We start from the raw sequence: 20841 nt of genomic DNA on the forward strand, positions 1-20841 counted from the left end.
ATGCCAGCTCACGCATGTGTGATGGAACACTGCTTTTCTGGGTTTTGGCACTCCCATGTGCGCGACAGCCAGCGAGGCCGCACGGTCCAGGCAGGATGGCTTTGCGTGCCATTTCTGGCACACAGGCGACACGCAGTGATGTAAAAGGTTAACCATCACTGGTCTATGTTGTAGGTTGGAGATAGATGATGTTGTATCCCTCCCCTTCTGTTGAGAAAGGGCTGTTCAATTTTGACATAGATGGCCTCTTTAACCCGTCTTTCAAACCAGTGGTCCCCTCTGTCCAAAATATGGACTTTGTTGTCTTCAAAAGAGTGCCCGTGTCTTTTAAATGCAGATGGACTGCTGAATCTAGTCCTGATGTGTTTGTTCTCCTGTGTTCTTACAGATGTTTCATTACCCAACTGGTTAAGATCTTCAGTGCTAGAAGAGAGTGGGGTTTTCTCCAGGGGTGAAATCCACTTACCTTCACTGCCGGTTTCCAAATGTGCTCATGCTGTCATCCGCACATGCGCAAAGCCTTCTGCGCATGTGCAGAGGCTTAAAACTGTTGCAAATAAGCAACATCATGACATCCGCATGGGTGGGCAGAGCCTCCCACAGCTGCTGCTACTGGTTCGCATGAACCGGATAGAACCAGCTGAATTTCACCCCTGGTTTGCTCTCTGTTTATATACAACAGCTTACCCTGTGCAAATATTCTCTTTTATCATTGAAATATCAACGCAAAATGTTTAAGCAAACTCAGACAAAAAGGTCTATGAAAGATTCCTACCATAAACACTGAAATTACAAAAAGCAAACTTTTTTTTAAAAAATGATGAGACTAACATTTGTCAGTGTTGCTGACCTTGTCTGCGTTCTCTGTGCCTTTAATACATTTTTATGGGATTTGTGATGAATTTTGGCCAAGTTTCCAATAAAAAGTTCAACCCACTCTCAAAGTTTGATTAGAATTGAAGAAGATTAGAATTAAGATATAGCAGCGTTAACAAAATTTTAATAAAGCACCATTTTCAGGTGAATTTCTTTTTGAGCTATGCTTGGCTAAAAAAAATGCTTACATAATTGGAAATAGATTGGAATATATCACACATTATAAGACAGGATATCCTGAGAACACAGGGCTTATGTAATTTGCTTTTTACAATTGCATAAAAATATTTGAAATTCTTTGCTATTTATTTCTGTAATAATTATTAAATGCCATTTTAAATCAGCTTTATAAAAGCTACTGTATTCACTTGGGTATTGAGGAAAGATTCTTATAAATGTAACTATTTTTATAAATGTTAGAAGTAAGAATAACAAAGAGAGAGAAAGAGAGAGGAAAGGCTGATGAAAGAGAAAGTTTGGTGTTGAAAGTTGTTAACTATCACATAGTTCATTAATAATTATAACTGATGACTTGATGAAGAGCTAGGAAAAAAAATGATTCCAGAAATAGATCTTAAATATCAAACTGGTTTCAATATGTGATGTGCTAATAATGTAAAAATAATAAAATTACATAGCCAGGCCATTCCAAAAACTGATTTTGAAACCTGCCTACATAGTATTATGCAAAGCACTACATTCCTTTTTATGCCTAATTTATTTTGTAAATGTTTGCACCATTTTCTGGTCTTAAGAAGGACTTCTGAGAATTCATCGGCATTGCTAATCCATTTGTACACAGCCTATAACTGGCACTAAGAACATGATCTGTAATGCCGAAGACTGAATCTGCAAGAAACTGAATTTTTCATGGAAGCATCTTTTAGAACAGTGTTTGTCAACCTTGGCAACTTTAAAACTTGTGTGGACTTCAGTTCCCAGAATTTCTCAGCCAGCATGTTCTCTGTGGCATTCTGGGAGTTGAAGTCCACATTCCTTAAAGTGGTTGAGGTTGAGAAACACTATTCTAAGTTTTCTCTACTCTATAACTCTAGTTTGGAGTAATCAGTTAGAAGACAGGAAGAAATTAGTGACATGACTGTTGGGATCTATTTGGTTAAAGGAAAAGCCAAGGAAGCAATCATTAAGAGTGGAAGGAGCTTGACCAAAGGGAACATAGTATTTTAGCAAGGAAAAAGTCAGAAAGATTTCAGAAAGTGTTCAGGGATAAAATGACTTCAACTTCATGGGGGCATGAATTGGCTGGATCATTATGAATGAAGACAAATATATGTGTCTCAGGATAATGTCTCAGGATCCAATCTGGGTCGATCACTGAGACCTGAGGTTTTGTCTTCCGAATTTTTGGACTTGTGTTTCCTGAAGTTTTATTTTTATTTATTTATTTATTTGTCACAACAGTATATATAAGCGTAAGCATGAAATAACTATATGTTATATAAGCATAACTATAATCATAAGTATGTAATAACTATATGAAATTGGATACAATCAAAGGGAACATTAGGACAGGAACAGTAGGCACGTTGGTGCTCTTATGCATGCTCCTTACAGACCTCTTAGGAATGGGGTGAGATCAATAGTAGATAGTTTTTGGTTAAAGCTTTGGGGATTTTGAGAAGAGACCACAGAGTCTGTTAATGCATTCCAGGCATTAACAAATCTGTTACTGAAGTCATATTTTCCTCAGTTCCCTGAGGATTGGTTCCAGCATGAGTCCAAAAATTTGGAAGACAAAACCTCTGGTCCCGGTGACTGACCCAAATTGGATCCTTGCTGGATAATGACTAGGAAAAAACAGGAGAAAATTCCACGTCTACCTAGTAGAATTCCTGCTTTGTTTTTATCCAGGTAAAACTCTTCTTAGTTTTTAAGGAGATGTTTGCAGATAGCCTAGATTAAAAAAAAAAGTTAACACAAAAAAGTATTTTTTTTTCTCCCTGACAAATGCTACACATATATGTGGATTGGATTTTATTTTCTCTCCAGAATAAAGGAAGAACTGATGAAATATATTAGGATTTTCCTCCCTCAAAATGCAATAGGAAATGCTTCCCCCCCATCCATGGGATGAGAAGTCTTATTCTTCCTGCTATACTCACTTCCACAGAGTAAGTATAGCAGAAAAAATATATATACTATAAAAGTAATTGTTTTTCACTGTAAAAATTTGATTGTTTCTTTAATTCAAACTGTGGAATGATATACAGTATCAACGAGCATTCTTTGGCTAATTTTGCAAAAGCTAAGCAGGGTCTGATGTAGAAAATTTCAGGAGGTCAGACAAAAATCTTTTTTTTTTTAAAAAAAGAAAATGAAACCTGGGATTTTCTTTCAAAATGGATATTTAAAATCTTTCCAACAGTTGCAAAAGCTGTTTGGTTTTCCAGGGAATCTTGGGTAGTTTATTGTTTAGTTTTCTAACTGCTTTAGCAAAACATACTGATTAAAAGGCATATCTATAGGGAGTTAAGGGAATTCTTTAAAAAATACTATTTGTTTCCCACGTTAGTGCAAATGTCAAGAAGGCAGCGGTGGTGACAAAACTGTTACAGCAAAAATGAGAAACAGGACCTGCCATAACCAATCTCTTCCTTAGCTTGGTAGAATTTACCAGATCTGTTCCTCTATTTATTTATTTATTTATTTATTTTGTCACAACAATATATGTAGGTATCATACAAAAAGTTTATATAGTAAATAAACACATATATGAGTAAATATAAGGAGGTATAAGCATATATATAGGAAGAAGAAAAGAAAAGAAAAAATCCTCTACAGGGATGAGCCTTAAAGAAATCCCCTCAAACTGGGATAGGCCAAAGTCAGTTCCAGATTTAATAGGAGGTCTCTGGCTGATCCGCAGTAGGCTGTTAAATTACAAAGATGCGCAAAACGGCGTGCAGATCATGAAAGCGCAGAAAACGAGTCTCCTTAGATTTGAAACCGTTCTCCTGAAATGAATAAATATTGGGTTATCAGTCATGGATTTGTGATCCATTCAGTTGAGACATTCTTTCCAAGCACTCAGGAGGATTCTCTGCTCTCAAGACTTCAGCTGATCGCACCAATTTTAATATTTCCACTGAGCAAACCGGCTCTATAGTTCTCTGACAAAAAAACAAATGCCATGTCAATTTCAGTCAATTTCAGGAAAGATTTGCCCATCTCATATTTCCAGTTGCTGTTAGGATTCAGGCACTCAAGAATTCCTACTGATTTGCTCATTCCTATAGAGACAAATATAGGGATGCAGTGGCTCAGTGGCTAAGGCGCGGAGTTTGTTGTTCGAAAGGTCAGCAGTTCAGCGGTTCAAATTCCTAGTGCCACGTAACGGGCTGAGCTCCCATTAGTTGTCCCTGCTTCTGCCAACCTAGCAGTTCGAAAGCACGTAAAAAATGCAAGTAAAAAAAATAGGGATCACCTTTGGTGGGAAGGTAACAGTGTTCCGTGCGCCTTTGGCATTGAGTCATGCCGGGCACATGACCATGGAGACATCTTAGGACAGCGCTGGCTCTTCAGCTTTGAAATGGAGATGAGTACTGTCCCCTAGAGTCGGGAATGACTAGCACATATGTGCAAGAGGAACCTTTACCTTTACCTTATAGAGACAAAACTGGAGGTCAGAATGACTGGGGGATTCTTTGGGGTTAAAATGCCAACACATGGAGAGGATCAGGTTACTATAGAGCTTAAGAAGAAAAGACAGGATTAAGATTGAACGTGGCTAGAATAAATGTGAACTGAACACAAAAGCGAGAGACCAGTACAAAAGAATTATCTCGAGATACTTTGGTCCTATAAAGCAAAGGAATAAGGCTTAAAGCTCGGAAGAGAAACAAAATGAGGAAATTGTAGTCAGGTGGAGTTAAGGAGATCTTCAAAATGGAAAAAAGTGAGATATTTGAAGACCAAAAGGCAAAGCATGAAAAGAAATAGAGGCATAGCTGAAGGAAGAATGGCTTGGAAGGACATTATTATTATTATTATTATTATTATTATTATTATTATTATTATTATTATTATTATTATTATTATTATTATTATTATTATTATAATAATAATAAAAAATATAGAAAGGCCAGTTGCCAATTGTTGATGCCAATTAGATTTAGTGATATTTCTTTTTCTTGCTTCACTATTCCTTTTCTGTGCTTTGCATAATAATGTTTCTTATGCAACAGGTCTGTATGATATAACCCCCTGCTCCGGTGCAGGAGTCTGAATTAAAAACATTCCAGAAGAATGGATCTATCTGATCTGATCTCTACTCAATCAGTTCCAATGCATTCAAAAATAAGTTCCAACGTATTCAAAAATATTACTATTTTTTTTCCTGCATTCAACTGAAATCTACACTACTTTTCTTTAATTAAAACCATTATTCTTGATCCTGCACTTTGGGAAAACAGAGGGCAAGTCTTGGCCCTCATTTGTGAAAAAAAAACCAAAACCCTCTTTAGATACTTTAAAAGTATTGCCATATTTCTTTTGCTTGATCCTTTCCCCCTTCAGTGTTAAATATATCCAATTTCTTCTCCTATGACTTTGTTTCTAGTCCCCTGACCACTTCATTATCCTTCTTGGCACCTGTCCCAGGTTCTCTGAGTTCTGTTTTTTTAAACTGAGGTGCGCATAATTGGAAAACTAATCATATGGCTTCCCAAGCCTTAGCAACAGCACTAATACAGCTCTGCTTCATTCGGGAAAGGATCAGAGTGGGTTTGCAAGCAGGGGTGAAATCTATTTTTTTTTTTGCTACCGGTTCTGTGGGCGTGGCTTGGTGGGTGTGGCTTGGTGGGGGGGGTCATGTGACTGGGTGGGCATGGCTATGTAACCATGTGGCTGGTTACATAAAAAGACAGCAATGTCCTGCTGGAGCAGGGTTGGACTAGGTGACCTCTAAGTCTCTTCCAGCCCTGGATTATCCTCTGAAGCTGTGTCTAGTGCCCGGTTTGTACTCCTTCCTTCCTTCCTTCCTTCCTTCCTTCCTTCCTTCCTTCCTTCCTTCCTTCCTTCCTTCCTTCCTTCCTTCCTTCCTTCCTTCCTTCCTTCCTTCCTTCCTTCCCTGCCTCCTTTCTTTCTTTCTTTCTGTCTGTCTGTCTGTCTGTCTTTCTTTCTTTCTTTCTTTCTCTTTCTTTCTTTCTTTCTTTCTTTCTTTCTTTCTTTCTTTCTTTCTTTCTTTTTCTTCCTCTCTCTCTCTCTCTCTCTCTCAAAAACGACCCCCCACACACACACCCCGTTTTTCCTCCCAGCAGGCTTCCCTGATAGCCAAACCAAAAAAACGGGGGGGGGCGTTTTTCCTCCCAGCAGGCTTCAGGGAAGCTTCAGGGAAGCCTGCTGGGAGGAAAAACGGACTCCCCCCCCCTGTTTTTTGGCTAGCACCTGGCTGAGCTGCATGATCATCAAAGGCTTTTTTTTTTTACTTTTAAAAGCATTTTTTTGGCGGAAGAAAAAATGCTTTAAAAAAAAACAAACACCTCTGATGATCATGTGGCTCAGCTGGGCATTGGAGAGAGGCAGGGATTTTTGCTACCGGTTCTCTGAACCATCCGCCGCTATCGCTACCGGATCAAGCGATCCGGTCCGAACCAGGAGCATTTCATCCCTGCTTGCAAGGTTGAATCTTTCAAGAAAAGGCTAAAATATAACTTTTTAGGGTTCATCTCACAGATACAGATTAACAGAGTTGGAAGAGACCTTATAGGTCATCTAGTCCAACCTACCACCCAAGCAGGAGACCCTGCACCATTTCTGACAGATGGCAGTCCAGTCTCTTCTTGAAAGCTTCCAGCGACGAAGCTCCCACAACTTCTGAAGGCAACTTCTGTTCCATTGGTTGATTGTTCTCACTGTCAGAAAATTTCTCCTTATTTCTAGGTTGAATTTCTCCTTGATCAGTTTCCATCCATGATTCTTTGTCTGGCCTTCAGGTGCCTTGGAAAATAGCTTGACCCTTTCCTCTCTGTGGCAGCCCCTCAAATATTGGAAGACTGCTATCATGTCTCCCCGGTCCTTCTCTTCGGTAGATTAGCCATGCCCGGTTCCTGCAACCGTTCATTGTATGTTTTAGCCTCCAATCCCCTAATCATTTTGGTTGCTCTTCTCTGCACTCTTTCTAGAGTCTCAACATCTTTTTTCATAGTGTGCTGACCAAAACTGGATGCTTCTACATTTGTACAAGCTTTGGGAGAAACCATGGGAGATGTCTCCTGATGTCATGAGATTCTGGAAAGCTTTTTTTCTTTTCTTCCAGACCTAAGAGATCTTGGTTTCCTCCAGTGAATCCATACACGTATTCTAATGAAGCCCTAGACTTATGACTTTGTGGCTGAAATATTTCAGAATCTGGAAGGCTTTGCCTTCAGGCTTTATGAATTCCAATAGATTGGATTGAGCAGATAAATTTTTAGACCTGCCACAGAGTAAAGCACCTCTTTAGCTATCTCCTGTGGTACCCAGAGCATAAAAAATATTGAAGTTGAAGGCTACGGTGAAAACTACCGTTGCTCTGAGCATCCATCCAATTGTTACATTTTGGCAAAAGACATGGTAGCAACAGCTGGTCCAGAAGTTAAAATCAGACAGATGCTTAGAAACACCTTGTGAAAATAATGGAAGAGAACAGAACTGTCTTTTTTTCTCATTTCTGCTTCACTTGTCCATACACAGAGAGAAATTTAGCAGCATGCGATCAATGAAAACACTTCTGCTGGAGAAAATATTCAGGCATCAACTCCAGTGGCTTGGACATTGGATCATCCTAACCTCCACAGGAGTTTTACCCAAAAGGCAAGGCAACTATCTGAGCACAAAACAGTTATAACAGCTGCGAAAATAAATACAATTACCATCAAGATCACTCTCTGGAGTTTCTGCCGTATACCACTCTGAAGAAGGTCCCGTTCCATTGGCTGTCATAGCTGCAACCTGGAAACTATATTGGCTTCCTTTGTCAAGGCCTATTTGCAACAGAAATCAAGCAGAAAACATCCAGTTAATGCTGCTGACATTCTACAAGTCACGTTAACACACCCACTTCTAGCATAGCAGTATAAGGGGACGCAGTGGCTCCGTGGCTAAGATGCTGAGCTTGTTGGCAGTTCAGCGGTTCGAATCCCTAGTGCCACGTAAAAGGGTGAGCTCCCGTTACTTGTCCCAGCTTCTGCCAACCTAGCAGTTCGAAAGCACGTAAACAGATGCAAGTAGAAAAATAGGGACCACCTTTGGTGGGAAGGTAACAGCGTTCCATGCACCTTCGGCATTTGATCATTCCGGCCACATGACCACGAAGATGTCTCACTGGCCCAGTGTAGGCAGATTGGTAGATTTTGTTTTTAATTTTAAACTTTGCAGTCTAAGACATAAAGACAGAGAGTGGCCCAAGTTGACGTAGATAAATAAGGGAGGACTGAAACAGCTTCCCAGCTGCAGTCTGTTCCCCTAGTTGTATAAACTTATGGTTCTGGTCCTGCCTCTGGGGAACCGAGAATTATTCCATCCCCTATATAATGGGACAACTCTTCAGATATAGGTAGTCCTTGATTTATGACTATGAAGGAGTCTGTCCATTATAACTTCTGACACCTGTAAAGCAGGTCACCAAGGTAACCAACCTGACTTTTTTGCAACAGTCATTATTTGAATGTTGCACTCCTAAAGCAATTACGGCAATTGTAAAGCAGCTGCCACAGTCGTAAAGCAAATGCCTTGGTTATAAAGCAAACCCATCGTTTGCTATGGGCCGGTTTTGAAAAAAAACAAAAACAAAAAACCAGAAGTAAACTTCCTTTTTCAGAGAAAACCTAAATGCGGGCCATTTGCCAAGCACTCAAAATGCAGTCATGAGTGTGGGGGTGGGGGTGCGAAGGGCTGATGGAACTGCAGAACTGAGTCATAACTTCCTGGGGAAGTTGATCAACTCTGAATGGTTGGGAAACAACTGGTCCAGTGATGGGTTACAAAAGCTTTTACTCTGGTTCTGTGGGTGTGGCTTGGTGGGCATGGCATGGCTTGGTGGGTTGGGAGGGGAAGGATACTGTAAAATCTCCATTCCCTCCCGATCAGCTGGGATTTGGGAGGCAGAGAATAGATGGGGGCGAGGCCAGTCAGAATTTTTACTACCGGTTCTCCGAACTACTCCAAATTTCTGCTGCCGGTTCTCCAGAACTGGTCAGAACCTGCTGAAACCCACCCCTGAACTGGTCGTAAGTCAAGGACTGCCAGTATTGCTATTGTATCTCTACTCAACCATCTCTTCTGTGGCTAATCCACATCCAGGGCCTTTAACGTTTCTCACAGAGGCTGTTATCTTGAACCCTTGGTCCTCCTCCTCTGAGCTCAGTCCCACTTATTCCTTTCTGTGGAAGAACAGAGAGCCTGAACAAGCGATATGTACCTGTGCTCCTTTCTCCCCATACCTTCTTGGCTCTCTCCCATTGCCAGGACAATGCAGCTGCCAATCAAACAACAACTGCCAATCAAACAACAGTGTTGAGCAAGGGGAAAGGAGGTAAAAGACAAAATGGTTGCCTGGGAACTCTGCCAGCACTCTTGTCATGAGGGAAACGTTCAGGAAACCGAGTTGTTGCTGCACCACTTTTTCCATTCCTACCTATAAAAAGTTATTGCTTATTTGTACTCTATGACCATCATTAAGTGTTGTACCTTAGAATTCTTGACGAATGTATCTTTTCTTTCATGTACACTGAGAGCATATGCACCAAGACAAATTCCTTGTGTGTCCAATCACACTTGGCCAATAAAAAATTCTATTCTATTCTATTCTATTCTATTCTATTCTATTCTATTCTATTCTATTCTCTGTGGGGGCTCCTGCCCTCTGGAACGAGCTACCTCCAGGGATACGTCGACTCCCTGACCTCCGGACCTTTCAACGCAAGCTCAAGACATTTCTGTTTCATCGTGCAGGGCTGGCCTAATAGTTTTAATGGGGGCTTTTATTAGAGTTTTATTAGAGTTTTAATTATTCTTAGCCAAATTGAATCAGTTTTTTAATAATGTTTTAATTTTTGTATTTTTGTTTTTACTCGGCTGTAAACCGCCCTGAGTCCTTTGGGAGAAGGGCGGTATATAAATCAAAATAATAAATAAATAATAAATATTCTATTCTATTCTATTCTATTCTATTCTATTCTATTCTATTCTATTCTACTCTACTCTACTCTACTCTACTCTACTCTACTCTACTCTACTCTATTCTATTCTATTCTATTCTATTCTATTCTATTCTATAACCCTTTAGGTAATCTGCTTTACCTAAAGCAGATACTGTGGTAGATACAACAAGCGATCCCAAAGGTGTTTTTTTCAAAAGGCACTGGACTTTGTTTTTCCTTGAAGGCGTTTCACAGAAGCGAAACGTCTTCTAGGAAAAATGAAGTCCAGTTGCCTTTTGAAAAAAAAACACCTTAGGGACAACTATGACCTGGATGACTGAGAATCTGAATAGACGTACCGTAAGCTAAGCTCCCATCTTGAATTTTAATGAGGCATTCAATCCAGTTTGAATCCTGGAGCAAATATTTTGTTCTGACAATTGTTGCATTCCACCATAGGAGTGCCATGAAGTTATTTTGTACCAGATTTCTCTTCTCTTTAACAACATTACATGTTTATCATTTCACGCATCTTATACTATCCATGAAGCATAACAATAAGCGGGCACATTTAATTGCAGAGATCCCCTGGGGAAGGATGTTTGAAACTCAAAAGAGCCAAATCCACCTTTAAAATTCTAGCTGATGCTGGATGTGTAACTATAAAATCAACAATAGTGATTTAAAGTCATTGTTGCAATTCTGAATTACTTGGGTATTGCAGCTGTCCTCATTAGTGGGCAAAAACACCTGCTTTTACTAGCAGATGCTCTTAAGGAAACATGAAGTCTTGCTGCTTGAATATTTAAATAATCTCTTTAAAAGCTGCAAGATTCCTAGTTCCTTTGGAAAATTCTGTAATATAGAAGCAAAACTGCGACAATGAGGTTTGCATTTGGTTATATTCCATTCAGCCTGTAGTGTTGAACAGCCTTTCTTGAAATTGATTTACACGATCTACATGATTTATTTGTTTGTTTGCTTGTTTGCTTATTTATTTATCTATCCCACCTTTATTATTTTCATAAATAAATCAAAGTGGTGAACACACCCTCTTTTCTTTTCCTAGTTTCTCCACAATAACAATTCAGTGAGACGGGTTAGACTGAGAGAGAGGGAGGGAGAGGGAGGAGGGAGAGAGAGAGAGAGAGAGAAGGAGGGAGGGAGGGAGAGAGAGATAAAGAGGGAGGGGGAGGGAGGGAGAGAGAGGGAGGGAAGGAGAGAGAGAGAGAAGGAGAAGGAGAAGGAGAAGAAGGAGAAGGAGGGACAGAGGGATGGAGGGATCAAGGGAGAGAGAGAGAGAGAGACAGAGAGACGAACAGAGGGAGGGAGAGGGAGAGAGGGACGGAGGGAGAGGGAAACAGGGAGGGAGGGAGAGAGAAGGACAAGGAGAAGGACGGACAGAGGAATGGAGGCATGGAGGGAGAGAGACAGAGGGAGATGGAGGGAGGGAGGGAGACAGGGACAGAGGGAGGGGGAGGGAGACAGGGATGGAGGGAGAGGAGGGAAGGAAAGAGAGAAGAAGGAGGGATGGAAGGATGGAGGGATGGATGGAGATTGAGAAAGAGAGAGAGAGAGAGAGACTGGCCAGTCACTCAGTTTGGTTTGTCCCTGTCGTGGAACTAGAACTCACTGCCTCCTGGTAATTGGCCCAACCCCACTCAGTTGACTTTCATGCCTAAGACAGGACCACTCACAGTCTCTTGAGTTCTAGCCCGGTGCGTTAAGCACTAGACCAAACTAGTCTATCAACAGTTAGTTCCATATCTTTATATGCTTACTGGAAGGGATTCAGCATGCCGCTGAATTTACTTGGGCTAGCTGAGAAATGAAAACAAGTTGTTATTTCTGACCAGAAATGGACATGTTATGACTGAACAGCTCTGAAAGTACTGTATATCTTGGCTTAAAAGTTGCCTCCAAGTATGCGCGCCTTAAAGAACCTTTCTTAGCAAAGCCAAAAAAGGTAAGCATGGAAACTTCAGGTGGAATCGAATACCCTATGGAGAGTTCCTCTTCATTCGCCTATCAAAACAACGGCCATTTTGTTTGCTTAGAAATTATGACCACAACGTTTTGTTCTAGGGTGACAGGCTTGGTTTTTGCTTTGGAGCTGTCATTCGTAAAACCTAATTTAAGATAAAACCTGCAAGACAGCCTGGGGGATTGTATTGCAAACTCATTAAGGCATGGAATAGAGGGAGTTACAAATAGATGATAAAACCAGTGGTGGGATTCAGCCAGTTCGCACCACTTCGGGAGAACCGGTTGTTAACTTTCTGAGCAGTTTGGTGAACTGGTTGTTGGAAGAAATCATTAGGGCAGAGAACCAGTTGTTAAATTATTTGAATCCCACTACTGGATAAAACCATTAAACAGGAAACAAAGTAAAAATGCACGAAGGCTGCTGTTGTACAGTCCAATAAATGTCAGCTGAATGCAAGGCAACCAACATTCGCTTGAAGTAAAAGCACATTTTATTCCCCTAGTATTTCATTCCTCCACTGTTTTATAAGGCTAATGTCATGTAAACACTCACCTGTAAACAGATACCAGAGGTTATTTGGTTCCAATGTTTCTACCTCACCCCTGCGAGCTGTCTTTCTGTGCCGTATTTTATAGCCGGTGATAAATCCATTTTGCATGCTGGACGGCGGGGGTAACCAACTCACTTTGATGCTCTGGAAAGCAAAGATGTTGCCGCATTAATTTTCTGATTCCCTAAGAATGCAAGCATGCCAACCTACTCAAAAGCCTTGCTAATTCATGTCCCATTGATTTGAAGGGGTAAATCTAGAAATAATTCCTTGCATGCTAATAAGTGTGTATAAATTGCTTGTCTTGATTAGGTAAAGGTTGAGCTATCCTTACCAAATGATCACTAGGTGGCAGCAAGGAATTAGAGGTTTTGTTTTCTCTGCTGCCATCTAGAGGTTACCCATTTCAGACTGGATAACATCTCTCTCTCTCATATATATATATATATATATATATATATATATATATATATATATATATGTAGGTAGGTAGGTAGGTAGGTAGGTAGGTAGGTAGGTAGGTAGGTAGGTAGGTCGGTCGGTCGGTCGGTCGGTCTTTGGTTATTCGGGTTTTCTCCCACATAAAATTAGAAGTGTCTTGGTGATGTTTCGACAAAGTCTCATTCGTCATCTTCAGGCTTCAGCTTCGTGCTTCTAGGAGAAAACCTGAATAACCAAAGACCTACATACAAACACCCGCGAAAAGCTCAGAATGAATATATATATATATATATATATATATATATATATATATATATATATATATATATATATATATACATTCTGAGGTTTATATATACATTCTGAGGTTTTCGCGGGTGTTTGTATGTAGGTCTTTATATATATATGAATGAATGATGCAGTGGCTCAGTGGCTAAGATGCTGAGCTTGTTGATCAAAAGGTCTGCAGTGCCGTGTAATGGGGTGAGCTCCCGTTACTTGTCCCAGCTTCTGCCAACCTAGCAATTTGAAAGCACGTAAAAAATGCAAGTAGAAAAATAGGGACCACCTTTGGTAGAAGGTAACAGCGTTCCGTGCGGCTTTGGCATTTAGTCATGTCAGCCAAAGACCACAGCGCTGGCTTTTCGGCTTTGAAACAGAGATGAGCACCGTCCCCTGTAATCAGAAACGACTAGCACATATGTGCGAGGGGAACCGTTACCTTCCACAGACACACACACACAAATTAGTATAATAATTACATATTTTGTGGACAATGTGTTGACTTAAATCTTTTTTAAACAACACTAACAATAATAATACAAATAAATATATGTAATCCTAATCTTCCAACTTCAACAATGCTATTCTCTCTTCATAATTCTTTATCATTTTCCCCATTAATTCATTTAAACATAGATAACATTTCTTTGAGCAATGGATTTGTTATCCCCTACTAAATTACTAATTAATATTTTAAGAATTACTCGTTATTCCACCATAACTTCAATATTCCGAATGTGTAGGATTACTAATAAAGCCAAATATTAACAATATTTAATCAATCCCGGGAATATATCTCAAAATCTCCACAATTTCTAATACTTAATATTTTAAATTCACAATATACTTTAGCACACAATTAATGTTAATAATACAATTAAATTACCTAATCCTAAATTTCCATCTACTAAGCTTAGCTTATTTTTAGTTATAATCAGTTGTATTTTCCCTATTTGTATTTTCTCATTTTATTAATATATTTTTTCATTATCCATCATCTCTTAACCTTTTCAAAATTCCATCATTTATTGACTTTTTAGTCAGCCTTTTATCTCTCTCTCTTGGAATCTTGTAGCTCTTCTTGATATTTTTATGCCTAATGAACATTCCCTTCTGAGTGCCCTTTGTCTCTTTCTGATGTATTATTTGAACACCCATCAACAAGACTTCCTCTATTTATAAAGAGATTTTTCTTTTCTTTTTTCTCTAAATCTTTGTCTTTTTTTTTTTGGAATTTTTTTTCCTCTTCTCTTTGTTCTATCTAATTAATTCCTATTTATTAATCCTTTCTTTTCTTTATTTTTAGCTTCTTGTGTCTCATTTTGATTTTTCCCTTCCACTGCTTCTTCTAATTTCTCATCTATTTCTTGGAACCAATATAGGAACCAATCAGAAGTTCCTATAGGACTTAAAAGCGGGAAAAAAAGAAAAAGAGAAGAAGAAATTATCTTGTCCTCCCATTGTTCACTTCTAATGTTATTTGAACATATACTGCTCTCAACTCAAAGGGCCTCTGTGGCTCAGACTGGTAAGACAGTCTGTTATTAACAGCAGCTGCTTGCAATTACTGCAGGTTCAAGCCCCACCAGGCCCAAGGTTGAGTCAGCCTTCCATCCTTTGTAAGGTAGGTAAAATGAGGACCCAGATTGTTGGGGGGGGCAATAAGTTGACTTTGTATATAATATACAAATGGATGAAGACTATTGCTTGACATAGTGTAAGCCGCCCTGAGTCTTCGGAGATGCAAATAAATGCAAATAAAAAAAAAAACCTTGGAGGTCACACTGAATCTTAAAGACCAATAATCCTTGGAGACATATTTTTTTTGTGAATTGAGTAATAGATAGTCCTCAACTTATAACATTCATTTAGCAATTGCTTGAAGTTACACACTGGCACTGAAAAATGTGATTTACAACTGGAACCCACACTTATAACCGTAGCGCTTATGACCCCATGGTCACATGATCAAAATTTGCACACTTGGCAATCAGCATGTATTGATGACTGCACAATTCTGCAGTAGTTCACTTAACAACCACAGCAAACACACTCATAGAATTGGGTGTGAACTCAATAACCACCTTGTTTAACAACAGAAATTCTGGTCCCAATTGTGATTGTAGGTTGAGTGTCAGGCCTGGAAACCATATTAGACTTTAGGGTTCCAGACGCTGCCACATTTTTCCCCTGAGGGGAGGAAGGGGGGGTTGAGGGGTATGGTAACATTCTTCAAGCGGTCAAGGTCGGATGGTGTTCACATCTGCAGGAAGAGTGGCAAGAAGATATTCGAATGAACTGGGAGAACGTGGGACCATGTGACCATCAAAGGGGTCAGGGGGGTGGGACTCTTGGGGTTTGTATAACTGGGGAAAAGAATCCGGAAATTCAGTTTTGGAATTTCACTCATCGTGTGCCAGTTTCCTCATGCTAGTAAAGAACTCTTAAAGACAATGGCTTCTGAGGTTTTTTTTTATGCAGAAGAGGTTTTTCTGGAACCTTGACATTGAGAACTACCTGTATTAACTATCACCATGTCCTGTGATCATGAATTGTACAGGGGGCAGTAGGAGTCCATAAAATATTCCTTCGTGCATGCTGGCAATCTTTTTTCAATATGCCAAGCAATCATTTTTCCTGTAGGAAACGATTTCAGAACACACCATAATGGTTTTGAGCCATTCTCTCTTACTGCCCCTTATATTGAAATGATTGCACACCCAACCCAACAGTTTTGTCCAGAAAACATATTTTACCAGGTCAGTTAAAAATCTAGCAGCTAGTGGGGTGGTGCGGTGGCCTAGAGGTGGAGCTTTGGCCGGACAATCAGGAGGCTGTGAGTTTGATCCTAGGTAGAGGCAGATATTTCTCTCTCTGGGCATACTGAGAATATATCTGCTGAACAAAAACTCCACATTGGTGACAGGAAGGGCATCCGGCCATTAAAACACTCAGCTAGCTCCATTTAGTTGCCCTGACTCCATCCCGCAAGGGATTATGGGGTCATTAAATGAAAATTAAATAAAAAGCCTCTTGATGCGGGTGAAGGAGGAGAGTGCAAAAGTTGGCTTGAAACTCAACATTATGAAAACTAAGATCATGGCATCCGGCCCTCTCCATTCCTGGCAGATAGATGGGGAAGAAATGGAGGTAGGGACAGATTTTATTTTCCTGGGCTCCAAGATCACCGCAGATGGGGACTGTAGCCAAGAAATTAAAAGATGCTTGCTCCTGGAGAGGAAAGCTATGGCAAATCTTGACAGCGTACTAAAAAGCAGAGACATCACCCTACCAACAAAAGGACGTATAGTCAAGGCTATGGTTTTCCCCATTGCAATGTATGGCTGTGAAAGTTGGACCAAAAGAAAGGCTGAGCGCCAAAGAATTGAGGCCTTTGAACTATGGTGCTGGAGAAGACTCCTGAGAGTACCTTGGACTGCAAGGCGAACAAAGAAGTCAGTCCTAGAAGAGATCAACCCTGACTGCTCTTTAGAAGGCCTAATACTGGGCAAGATTGAGGGCAAAAGAAGAAAGGGACGACAGAGAATAAGGTGGCTGGATGGAGTCACTGAAGCAATAGGCGTGAGCTTAAATGGACTCCAGAGGATGGTAGAGGACAGGAAGGCCTGGAGGAACGTTGTCCATGGGGTCGCGATGGGTTGGACACGACTTCGCAACTAACAACAAAACGAAGATGAGTTAAAGATCTAACGGCTACACTGATGTAATATGTAAAGTTTTGTTCTTTTCTTGTTCAGCATTTATTTATTTATGCCATATTTATTTTATATGTAAAATAAATTTAAATAAATAAATTTAAATAAAATAAATTTATTTTATATGTAAAAGCATTCGGAGACACTACTTTTAGCAGGAGAGGCCTGGGAAGAAGCTCTGTTCTATGTTCCTTTCTGCTTTTCCCTTTACATCAAAGAAGAAATCATTCAATGGGCCCACTCATTCATTAAAATAAATGACTATACTGTGGCTCCAAACTGAACAGCAGCCGCTGCCAATAAAGTAGCAGATAATATAAAGAAAATAGATAGAAGTTATTATTTTGCTGTAGGAAATTTCAATTCTTTTATTTTCCGTGGCATTATCACTCCTGGGAGCAACATGGATGTAAAGGGGAGGCTCATAAAATGTCTTAATTGAGTAAAACAACAGAGGAGGGAAAATCAACAAAAGTAAAAGAAAGGAATAGCTAAAGGCATTATTTTTGTTTGCAAGCAAAGACCTATGAAGATAACCTTAAAGGCCGGCATAAAACAATCAAAAGAATTACTTTGCCAACTGCAATTATCGTGCTGTATGTGAAAACATTTTTACTTGAAGTGAGCCCTGTCAAAATGGATTCCACGGAACACAAACCACTCATGTCAACCCAGAGCTGATAATCAGGTTCCTTCTGATTGTGGGTTTAGTGCTATTCCAGAAAAGTGCTAAACCCATCATAAAAAACCAGCATGAGCAACAGATGACAGAGAGAACTGTGCTATGAAGCAGGACTGAGGGAGGATGTTCCTCCTGCTTCTAGCCCGTATGAGTGACTAAATTCTATTTAGGTTGATCTAGGTCTTCTTTTCAAGCCAGACAGTCCATATATCTTCCATGATGGGTACACAGGGAGAGCCCAGATGAAAAGAGAATAACAGTATAATAGAATAACAGAGTTGGAAGGGACTTTGGAAGTTTTCTAGTCCAATCCCCTGCTCAAGCAAGAAACCCTATCCCAGTGATGGCTAACCATTTTTCTGTTGCATGTCAAAAGTGGGGGTGGGGGAGTGCCGGGCGGGGGCTGTCACACACATGTGTGGTCACACCATAATTCAATGCGCCCTGCTCCCCCATGCATGCGCGCATGACCCCCCCCCTGCTCCCCCCACTTTTGCCACATGATGGCACAGTGGGCCCGTTTTTCACCCTCCCCAGGCTCCAAAGGGCTTCTTGGAGCCTGGGGAGGGCCTACCCCCTACCCCGGAGGCCCTCCAGAGACCGTAAACGGACTGTTTCTCAACTTGAGGATGGGACTGGAAGGCCCACTTTTTGTCCCCTCCCCAGGCTCCAGAGGCTTTCTTGGAACCTGGGGAGGGCAAAAATGGCCTTGCCCATCCCCCGGAGGCTAGAAATGGCCCATTTCTCAACTTTTGATGAGACTGTAAGGCCCATTTTTCATCTCCCCTCCAGGCTCCAGAGGCTTTCTAGGAGCTTGGGGAGGGTGAAAACTGCCTTCCCCACCCCCCGGAGGCCCTCTGGAGGCTGGACACAGCCCATTTCCCGACTTCCAGTGGGCCTAGAAGGCCCAAAAATCAGCTAGCCAGCATGCACATGCGTGCTGGAGCTGAGCTACGGCAACGCTCACATGCCCACAGATATGGCTCCACATGCCACCTGTGGCAAGCGTGCCATAGGTTCGCCATCATGACCCTATACCATTTCAGACAAATGGCTGTCCAATCGGTTTTTAAAAATCTCCAGTGTCAAAGCTGGAGGCATGTGGTCCCACTGATGAATTGTTCCAACTGTTGGGAAATATCTCCTTAGTTTTAAGTCAGTTCTCTCCTTCATTAGTTTCCATCCACTGCTTCTTGTGCTGCCCTCAGGTGTTTTGGAGAAATGGGGCCATATTTGCCATCCTTGCTATAGACCAAGGGGGTCAAACTCAAAGGCCCGGGGGCTGGATTTGGCCCATGGGGTGCTGAGATCTGGCCCACGAGGATGCCCTGGAAACAATGAATCACCAGCCCACGGTGCCTCTTGTCAGTTAAAATGGACTGTCAAGCTCCATTTTTGGCTCTGACTGCCTCCTGCAACCCTCTACCAGTGAAAATGGAGCTTGGGAGAGCACTCGGGCCACCACAGGCTCCCCCGACATGAGTGACATCGAGTTGGCCACACCCACCCCAGCCACGCCCACTCTGGCCCCCTGAGATCAAACACAACCCTGATGCAGCCCTCAATGAAATTGAGTTTGACACCCCTGCTACAGACCTTTGGAGAAAGGACTGTCCAATGAAAGGCAAGCCAGTCACATTCTCACCAATGAGTTTCCTTGTAACTAAATAACTGCAAGAAGGTCATACTCTATTCATAACAATTTCACTGAAATTTCAGAAGCAAATTCTTTCCCATTAAATTGGATGAGACCTGGTAAATTCTGCCTGCCCCTTGTAGTGCTAGATGGTGCACCTTTTCGGCACCGTGTGCCAAACTGGAACGTGTGTGTGTGCATGCCAGAGCTCCAGAAACTTGAATACCAGCTGGCCGGTGCACATGCGCACTGGCCAGCAGGTCTTCAGGTTTCTGGGGCTTCGGCATGCACAAAGATCAGTGTTGTGGTCCGCCAGCAGCCTGCAGAGCTGGCAATGGAGTCGGACAGCGATGAGGCTGAGGAAGAATATGGGCCCGTCCTGAAGGCTGGGGAAGGCGCGAATGAGGGCTCTGCGTCGGAGGCAGAGATGGGGCCAGGACCATCGGGGAGAGAGGTGCGGACTCCAGAGCCTCCAGAGGCTGACAGTAGTGAGGCAGAGGAACAGGAAGAGCCTGTTCCTAATGCACGCATGAGAAGAGCTGCCAGAAGGCAAGTGCAGCTCCAGCAAAGAGGATGACTCGGGAGTAGGGCCAAGAGTTGATTGGCCCCTCCCATAAGGCTTAAAAGATCAGCAACGGCATTTGGGCTCTTTGCTGGAAAACAACATTGATAGCTTCGTCTTGTTGCATTTATTTTGTATCGGTGTCTTCTGAAATTTTGCCAGGAAAGGCCTTTGGCAATTTGCCTAATTGGACCAAGGTTGGTGATAGGACTGAGGAATTTGTGTTGGGAGGAATTTGCTTTAATTTAGTTGAACTACACTGAGAATGAAGTAATTCTCAGCTGTTTAAATAAAGTTTGTTTGTTTGACTAAGTTTCCTACTACCTGCTTTGGCCTGGGTCACAACAATCAGCTGGCGTGCCGGAAACCACGAGACCAGCTGATGACGGCGCGCATGTCCACAAAGAAGGCTCTGTGTGCCACTTCTGGCATGCGTGCCTTAGGTTCACTATCACAGTTCTAGGCTTTGGTCTTCATGTTTTAATCCTTCCCCTTCAGGAGAGTCATGTACATTATTCAGTACTGAAACACAGACTTGATATCTCTTTTTCCCTAACCTGGCCTTTTCTAATTGAGAGCTGGTTCTACTTTTCAGATATGGAACAGCAGGGAGCATCTGTATATTCCTCCATGCAGATTTTGCCAACATCTGGAAGACTAGAGAATGCTTATCCCTAGATTAGAACAAACAACTTCTTTGCCAACCTTAAAATGCACATGTACTGTATTGACCAGGGGTCTCCAATCTTGGCAACTTTAAGACTTGTGGACTTCAGCTCCCAGCCAGTTTTAAGTTGCCAAGGTTGGAAACCCCTGGTAAAGACATATTCCCAACATGTGTAGTTTTGCATTTGGAAATCCACCTACAGATGAAAATTAAACCACTTGGCTTTCACTGCGACAATGCTAAATACATTTACGCAAAGAAAAAGATTGTTCTGCTTTAGAAAGATATAATTTTAGAGGAAA

At 41.3% G+C, this 20841-nt stretch overlaps 1 protein-coding gene across 1 annotated transcript in view; it reads right to left on the reverse strand.

Annotated features, from left to right (window-relative positions):
* The window catches only part of DCC (DCC netrin 1 receptor), a 926782-nt gene that overhangs the window by 225116 nt on the left and 680825 nt on the right, over positions 1-20841 (reverse strand). The window contains exons 13-14 of the mRNA XM_058168106.1: positions 12556-12697; positions 7749-7859 (exon numbers count right to left, since the gene is read on the reverse strand). Coding sequence (XP_058024089.1) covers positions 7749-7859; positions 12556-12697 — 253 coding nt within the window. The remainder of the gene's footprint in view (positions 1-7748; positions 7860-12555; positions 12698-20841) is intronic.

Source organism: Ahaetulla prasina, chromosome 2, assembly GCF_028640845.1.
Source record: "Ahaetulla prasina isolate Xishuangbanna chromosome 2, ASM2864084v1, whole genome shotgun sequence".
NCBI lineage: Eukaryota > Metazoa > Chordata > Lepidosauria > Squamata > Colubridae > Ahaetulla > Ahaetulla prasina.